Source organism: Xenopus laevis, chromosome 3S, assembly GCF_017654675.1.
Source record: "Xenopus laevis strain J_2021 chromosome 3S, Xenopus_laevis_v10.1, whole genome shotgun sequence".
Taxonomy (NCBI): Eukaryota; Metazoa; Chordata; class Amphibia; order Anura; family Pipidae; genus Xenopus; species Xenopus laevis.
In genome coordinates, this window is record NC_054376.1 from 131,486,890 (window position 1) to 131,495,891 (window position 9,002).

Sequence of the window (9,002 nt, forward strand, 5' to 3'; positions counted from 1 at the left end):
AATATTTTATTATTAACAGACCCTACCAATGTTGGTATGTTGGACATGGCACCAATATCGATGATTTATTTGGCTAAAATGAAGTCTATGGGGGATGGCCTTTCCATAATTCAGAGATTTATGGATAACAGATCCCATATCTGTAGTAAGATTTAAACTATATACTGCAGCTGAAAAAAATATCTGATAAAATATTAAGAAATATAGAAATTGAGAAGAAAATTATGTTTTTACAGCTTTTTTTGTGGATACTTTATTACGTTAATTGTTTAAATGCGTCTTTTATATCTTTACTTCTTAAGCTGTAAATAAGTGGGTTAACTAATGGGGTAAGTACAGTGTACAACAGCGAGAGAACTTTGCTTAAAATCTGTGATCGTTTACTGGGGGGAACCACATAAATAGCAATGAGAGTTCCATAAAATATGGAGACCACAGCCAAGTGGGAGCTGCAGGTGGAGAAGGCTTTTTGTCTCCCGGTATTGGACACTATCTTTAGGATTTCATGGGCAATACACATATATGATACACAGATTAGTATAAAGGGGAAAATAACCTCTAGAATAGACAGTAAAATAGCTTCTATTTGCACTAAGAAGGTATCTGAGTAGGACATTTGAAGAAGAGGGTCCATGTCGCAAAAAAAGTGGTTAATATTTTTCTGTTCACAAAACCGTAGGCTCCCTATCAGCTTTGCAGTTATCAATAGAGAGAAGATACTGATGATCCAAGACATAACAATAACAATGACACAAACCCTGTGGGACATTATAGAAGAGTAACGCAGTGGGATACAGATGGCCACATATCTGTCATAGGACATTACTGCTAGAAGCAAACACTCAAAACATTCTGAAGCACCCCAAAAGTACATTTGGCTTATACAACCAAAGAGGGACATTGAGACTTCATCACTAATTAAAGTCTGGAGCAAGATGGAAACAATAATAGTAGAGACAACAAGGTCACACAGTGCCAACTGTTGGAGAAAGAAGTACATGGGGGACTGGAGTTTCCGGCTGGAGGACACCAACACTATGATGAGGATATTCTCCCAAACTGTCATAATATAAATCAGAAGAAACAGAGAGAACAGGGGAATCTTCAAGTTGTGGAGATTCTGAAATCCCAAGAGAACAATCTCACTGACCAACGTCTGGTTCTTCATGGATATTTCCTGGAATTTAATATAAGTAATTCAAAAATAAAATGATAAATGAAATTCTTTATAGTCATATTTCCTGGAATTATTTGAAGAAAGATAAGAATGTAAGAACCTCCTGTTGCAAGGCAGGAGATAGGGGAGTTGACAGTTAAAGGTGACAGTTGGTGTATTTATCAGAGAGATATGAGATCAAATGATTAGATAAACAAGACAATACAAGGGAGAGTGCTGTGACAGTTATCAAATACAGTCCTGTAAATGTACCCTTACTATATATTAAGGCACAAATGTCTCTATGTGCATTAACATTAGGAATTTTGAAGAGCCAGGGCCATGTCTTAATGAGTATTATTATTAATAGTTGTTTTTAGAACGCTAACATATTGCACAGCGCTGAGTATTGACCTTGAATTCCCATAACAAATTCTCGCGATGGCCATTATGCACTAAAACAAGCAAAAAGATAGTGGGAGTGAATCATATTTTGGAAGAATATGATGTAAAGTAATTTTTTTGACCACACAATTTATTTGTAATTTCCATACATTCTCCTCTTTATGGATAGTATTCTGAGATATTAAATGGACACCAGATAAAAAATTAAATGACAAGGAAAGGGAAAAAGTCCCCAAATCATGTAACCTGCTTTGCATTTCTGCTACCTTTTTGCTAACACAATCCCAACCTTGTCTTTCTTTCTTTCTTTCTTTCTTTCTTTCTTTCTTCTATTCACCCGATTTGCACCTCCCAGAACCACCCCAGATACTATGGAACCATAGGAAGATGTCCATGAGCTTCTCCCAATGTGTAACCTGCTCTGCATTTCTCCTGCCATTTTGCTAACACAATCCCAACCATTTCTTTCCAATGAAATCACTTTACAGGAAAGATGTTCTTGGAATATTATACTCACCTGATTTGCACCTACCAGAACCACCCCAGATACTGACTGGACAGGGAAGAACAGATCTGCTTTTATTAACCAGTGTCAGTAACATCCACAGCTGAGAAACCTACTGAGAAATCTCCAGGAGACTCTGGGGTTTGGGATAATTACCGGTCCTTAGGGATATCTCATAATGTATCTTCATAGTAAACAATTAAATTTATTTTAATATGTTTGTAACACATGTTTGGACTATTTAGGCCAATGGGTTAAACAACCAGCTAGTATACTAGAGTATGGGTTACATTTAACTCTAACACTTAAGGCTGGGCCTTCACAAAGTGGAAGAAATGGAAACGTAGTGTAGTGCAACTACAACTCCCCTCAGGCTACTGTGCATACACTGAATAATGAAATGGGCACCAGGAGGTTCTTGTAAATCAAAGAGAACAGAATGATCCACATGTTACTTACAGTGCAAACAAGCATTTGCAGGATATATTCACAGGCTAGGACAGTACATCAAAGCCAAGTGTATATGAATTCCCTGAGGATGTAGTCAAGGCAGTACAGCACCTCCAGGCAGAAATACCTTACACGTGGTCTGGATCTCACCCAGTGGAGGGGTCTGGGAGGAGAACCTCTCTGTCTTACCCTACTGGAGTCTATAACAGATAGTAACCCTGTCACTAACTAGCCTTGTTCACGGGTTCCCTGCTCCCGGACTTATCTCTGTCTAGAGGTACTGGTCCCTCTAGGGCAACTTGGCTTTACTGGGACTTGTTGTACCCAGACTCATTGAAACATCCAGCTGGATCAGACACCCCTTCTCACTCACTATACCAAAGTGTGACATTAAGTGGTCGGGTTACGGATGTACAAGATCTCTCTAAAGCAGAAGATATTGTTTCATAGTTTAAGGATATGCTGTCAAAGACCTTTGAGGAGGTTAAATCATCTGCAATAAAAAAATCAGATGGATTCAGTGTCAGAGTGAGAGAGACATGAGTCACGTCATTGTCTGATTCAGGTTCATCTACTGCATCTCATCTGGGAAAATCCAAATGATTTTTTGTTTATGACTCTGAAAAAATCATATAGTTTTCCGGTTCATTCTTCAATCAAACGCCTGTTTGAGCAGGAGTGTAAAAATCAGAGGAAAAAGCCTGAGAATACAAAAGGTTTAAAGTCAGGATGTTCAACAATGGGAAGAACCTCTGAAGGTGGATGTCTCTATAGCCAGGTTGTTCAGGAGAACCACTATTCCTGTGGAAGAATCGGCCATTAAAGACCAAATGGACCGTAAGGCTGAGTGCACTCTTTGAAGGTCTTATTCAGCAGGCTCAAATATCTGAAAACCATCTTTGGCTGCAGTAGTGGTTTCCAGGTCTCTACAATTTTGGCTAAGCGCTCCGGAGGAGGAAATTGACTCAGGCACCTCCAGAGATACCTTACTTGATATGCTCTATTCCATTAAGCTGGCATCAGACTTTTTGTGCGATGTTTCCATTGAAAGTCAGGGGCCAGGATTATGGCTCTCTCTACAGTAGGTCATAGAGCTGAAATCATAGAGCTGATTTTGGCTGAAATCATGGTCTGCAAATTTAGCTTCAAAGAACAGCTTGATTTCCACATCCTTTGAACCTGGTAAACTCTTTGGATCCCATCTGGATAAGATGATCGAGAGTTTAGCTCCAGGGAAAGGAAAAACTCTTCCACAAGATAGATCCAAGTCACAGAAGAAGTCTTTTTTTCGTTCTTCAAGAATATCTCCACCTCGATCCTGCTCTCAGAGGAGATCTTCCTTTCGGGATTTTGACAGAAGAAGAGAGTTTAACCGACCCAAGGGTTTGAAAGAGGAGTTTCCAACAGAAATCCTGTCCAGAAGAAAGATTCCTCTCAGGGGAAGTCCTCTGAATGTTGACGCCAGGAGCCAGGAAGCGGTTGGGGGAAGTCTAGCTTCATTTCTGTCAGCTTGGAAAGCTACCACCAACGATTCATGGGTACTCAAGATAATATAGAATGGTTATTTAATAACATTTCAGAGTCGTTTTCTTCAGAGGTTCTGTCTGAACAGGAGGAAGTCGGACACAGAGAAGCGTTTATTTTTAGAGAATGCAATCTCGTATTTCATCATATCCAGAGTATTGGAGCTGGTTCCTTTTTCAGAGCAGAGAACAGAATATATCTCATCTATTCCTTATACCAAAGGCAGACGGTCAGTTTCGGTTGATTATTGACCTAAAGTACCTGAAGAAGTTTATTAAAAGGGAGACGCTTCACATGGAAACAATAAAATCGGCAATAGGCATTCTCCTATTGTAGCACACCTGTACATGGAGGAAGTGGAAAGGAGGGCCTTACTTACTTTCCAGGGAACTACACTGAGTCACTGGTTCAGGTATGTGGATGACACTTGGGTTAAAATCAGATCCAATGAAGTGGCGGCCTTTACAGAACACATTAACTCTGTAGACAATAACATCAAGTTCACAAGGGAAGATGTCCACGAGAACAAACTTGCCTTTTTGGACTGTTTGATATGTATCCAAGAGGGGGGTAACTTGAAGACGGAAGTATACAGGAAACCCACTCATACGGATCAATATCTGTTGTTTGATTCCCACCATCCGCTGGAACACAAACTGGGTGTCATTAGAACTCTGCACCACCGGGAGGAATGTGTGGCAACTGATACAGAGTCCAAAGACAAAGAGCGAAAACATCTCAGAGGAGCTTTGAAAGCGTGTGGCTCCCCAGAATGGGCCTTTGTCAAAACAGCAGCAACCAAGCCCAACAGGACCACCAATAGAAATAACCGCCCAGAGACACATAGTAGGTGAAACATAGTCATCCCATATGTAACTGGAGTGTCTGAGAAACTCAGGAGGATTTTTAACAAACACCATGTCCCTGTGTTTTTTAAACCTAGCAACACACTAAAAACTGGTACACCCAAAGGATCCAACCCCTAAAGAAAAACAAAGCAATGTGGTATACGGAGTCCAGTGTAGTGAGGAGAGCACAGATCTATACATTGGGGAGACAAAACAACTGCTCACCAAGCGAATGGCTCAGCACAGGAGGGTGAACTCTACAGGGCAAAACTCAGCTGTCTTTCTACACTTAAAAGACAAGGGACACTCCTTTGAAGATAGCAAGGTCCAAATCTTGGATAAAGAAGACGCTGGTTTGAACGAGGCGTGAAAGAGGCGATTCATGTCAAGGTGGAGAGACCATCTCTGAACAGAGGCGGGGGCCTTCGACACCACCTGTCTGCTACATACAATGTGTTCTAACATCTGTACCCTGGTGGTTTCAGAACACTTCACACGTCCATTCATGCAACTCTCACAAGTAACACCTGTATCTAGGAGTTGTATGACACATTGGATAATCCTATCACAACTACACAGAATCTACACACACACAATCTGTGAGTTTCTTCAGATGTCACCTCTTTGAAGAGTTACAATGTACCATTGTGATTGGATTAGTGAAAGAGTTTATATGCCGAGAATTTCCCACACCAGTCAGTTGTACTGAAGAAGCTGCTCGGATGTGAAACGTCTTCATTGATTACTCAGCAAGTCCAGTTGTGTTAAATTTACCTATACTAGATATTCAAATGAGAGTGTTTCTTCCACGGGAAAAGGTTCAGAGTTTGTGTTCCGCAGTGGGCAGTCTCAGGAGGGCTCATTCAGTGTCCATTCATCAGGCAATGAGAGTGTTGGGGCTGATGACTTTGTTGGAAGCAGTTTGGGCGAGAGCGCATATGCGTCCTCTGCAGAGGGAGATTCTTCTCCATTGGAACAGGGATCCCAACTCCCTGGATCATTGCTTCAGAGTCCCAGCAGATGTGAAAAGGCAATTGAGGTGGTGGATCAATGCTCAGAGGCTGGCATGGGGGAAGTCGTTCAGAACTCTTTCGGATAGTGATGAGGGACGCCTCAGCCCAGGGCTGGGGGGCTCATATGGAAGGCCACGTGATCCAAGGAAAATGGAATGCTTGGGAGAGTATCCGGTCTTCGAATTTCAAAGAGTTCAAGGCAATCAGGCCGGTACTCCGATATTTTCAACCTCTATTGGGAAGATGGAGGTGCTAGTATAGTCAGACAACGCAGCAGCTGTTTTCTATGTCAACAAGCAGGGGGGGACACGGGCTCCATTGTTGACGGGGCAATATCACAAGTTGATGTCATGGGCGGAATGTCATCTCAATCTCCTCAAGGCAGCCCACATAAGGGGATCAGACAATGTACTTGCAGACCAGCTCAGCAGATCTCAAATAAATCACGGAGAATGGGAGCTCAATCCCCAAATCTTCGGACTGCTGGTTGACAGGTGGGGATATCCCCAGATAGATCTGATGGCAATGAGCGGCAACAGGAAAGTGGCTTGCTTCTGCTCATTGGACAAGAGGGACAATCCAGATCACCTAGATGCTATGTCAATCTCCTGGGACTTCAGTCTGGCCTATCTGTTTCCTCCCGTCCCAATGATCCAGAGGTCACTTCAAAAATTCAGGGAAGAGATAAAGGGTTGTCTAAAAAGAGCTTGATTCCTGTGATATTGCAATTTCTACAGGAAGGATTTACAAAGGGGCTAAAGCCTAATACACTTGTCTCTAGGGTAGAGACACACAGGCAGATTTGTTTTCCAAAGTCGCCCAAAGTTGCCTCACAAGGAAACAATGAAACTTTGGACGACTTCGTAAAACAAACTTCTCCATCCTGCCAGCGATTTTCATTCTAGCCGTGGGAAGGCGGGGAAGGCAGATTAGTTTCAAGCATTTGGAATGCGAAATTGAACAGCACCATCAACTCTTGAAGTATTAAAAATCCTTTATTTGTGCTTTTTAATACTTCAAGAGTTGATGGTGCTGTTCAATTTCACATTACACAGTTTGCCAATGGGAAGTGGCCATTGCAGAAAGTGCACCATCCCCAAAGAGTATCGAGAATCAATGTGCTCTTTCTCTATAGTTTCAAGCATTTGTCATGGAAAACCTTTTTTCTTGTGGCTATCACCTCAGCAAGAAGGATTGGGAGTTACAAGCCTAAAGCTGGCCATAGATGCAAAGATCTGATCGTTCGAATCCTGGAACCATCGGACTTCCCCATCTCCTATTCTGATCAAATAAAGCAGTAAAAGAACAGATCAGCCGATGTTCTGCCCCTGACAGCAGAAAAGAAGTATTACCCTTGCACGCCCTGGCCGTCCTGTCCTAAACGAATCCCCGGTGCTCAGTGAAGGAGGCGTTGGCAACCTGGAGTTCAGTCTGAAAGGGAAAAGAATCACCGGCACAACGTGGGTATTTCTAGCAGGGAGGCCTTGAGAAAGGGACCGAAACGTTACGTTGGCTGGAACATGCTTCACTAAATACACTTTCTACTTTTTGAAAAATATCCCTGCGTTGCTGGTTCATTTGAGAGTGTATATATATATATATATATATATATGAATTCTACTGATGAAAAACTTCATTATAAATGCAAAAAAACTGACCAATCATCTGTGCAGTCAGTACCCAAATGACTTGGATGACAAACTGCCTAATGAATGGCTGCATCTCTGCTCTTATTTAAAATGTATTGGTGCCCTGGACATCACTGTATCTCAGCTGCTGAAAACCATTGTTGAAGACTCACTGGAAGTGATTTACCCAAATGTGTATGTAGCATTACGCATTTTTCTTTGCACACTTGCAACAAACTGCAGTGCTGAAAGATCCTTTTCTTGCTTAAAAAGAGTGAAAAACTACCTGAGATCTTCTCTAAGTGAAGAAAGGCTAAACAGCTTTGCTCTACTTGCAATTGAAGCTGAGATTGTCAGAAAGTTTTCTTATGACAACATCATTGATAAGTTTGCAAAGATGAAAGTTCGTTCTAAAAGGCTTTGTTAATCCTAAAGTTTTCAGATTTTCTCAGACTACACTTCAAGATAATTTATGTTATTTTTTTTTTACTGTATTTACAAATATACATATTGGTTATATTTAAAAGTTATTTATGGTTTAATACATAATTATTTCCATTTTATTGTCTGTGTTATTTTATTTTGCAGAAATGATTGGATAAAGATTCGCTTCCAGAAAATGCGGGGGGGGGGCGGCAAAGTAGCTGGGCCTAGGGGGGCAAGAAGGGTAAATCCGGCCCTGTCCACACACAGTCCAAAAATCGCACGAATCCTCGATTCGTACGATCGGATCTTTGCATCTATGGCCAGCTTTAGTGGTGAACCTTCCTTACACCACCTTTTTTCCTGACAAGGTTGTTTTAAAGGAATTGTTCAGTGTAAAAATAAAAAATGGGTAAATAGACAGGCTGTGTAAAATAAAAAATGTATCTAATATAGTTAGTTAGGCAAAAATGTAATATATAAAGGCTGGAGTGACTGGATGTGTAACATAATAGCCAGAACACTACTTCTCTTGCTTTCCAATGATTGGTTACCAGGCAGTAACCAATCAGAGACTTGAGGGGGGGCACATGGGACATAACTGTTGCTTTTGAATCTGAGCTGAATGCTGAGGATCAATTACAAACTCACTGAACAGTTATGTCCCATGTGGCCCCCCTTATAGTCACTGACTAACTCAGAGTTAGAGAGCTGAAAAGCAGGAAGTAGTGTTCTGGCTATTATGTTACACATCCACTCACTCCAGCCTTTATACATTACGTTTTACATTACATTACATTTTTGGCTAACATTTATTAGAAACTTTTTTTATTTTCACACTGAATTGTTCCTTTAAGGAACATTAATGTCGAAATTGTTCTTCCAAAGTTTGAGGAATCCTCCACAGATTCATATAAGAAGCTGTACAATTTGGATGTTCATAGATGTTCATAGATATCCTTTAGACAATCTGAGCACTTGTTTGTTCTTTTTTCAGGGAAGAGAAAATGTCTCAAGGCCTCAAAACCCACCATTGCATCGTGGCTGAAG

The 9,002-nt window shown here is 41.1% G+C and overlaps 1 protein-coding gene across 1 annotated transcript; it reads right to left on the bottom strand.

Annotated features, from left to right (window-relative positions):
- Positions 1–256: 256 nt before the first annotated feature.
- LOC108703446 (olfactory receptor 1) lies at positions 257–3,336 on the bottom strand. The gene is made up of 3 exons (XM_018239575.1): positions 3,267–3,336; positions 2,924–3,009; positions 257–1,177 (listed from the first exon to the last, which is right to left on the bottom strand). Exons 1-3 carry the CDS (start codon positions 3,334–3,336, stop codon positions 257–259), a joined length of 1,077 nt encoding a protein of 358 aa, XP_018095064.1.
- Positions 3,337–9,002: the final 5,666 nt, after the last annotated feature.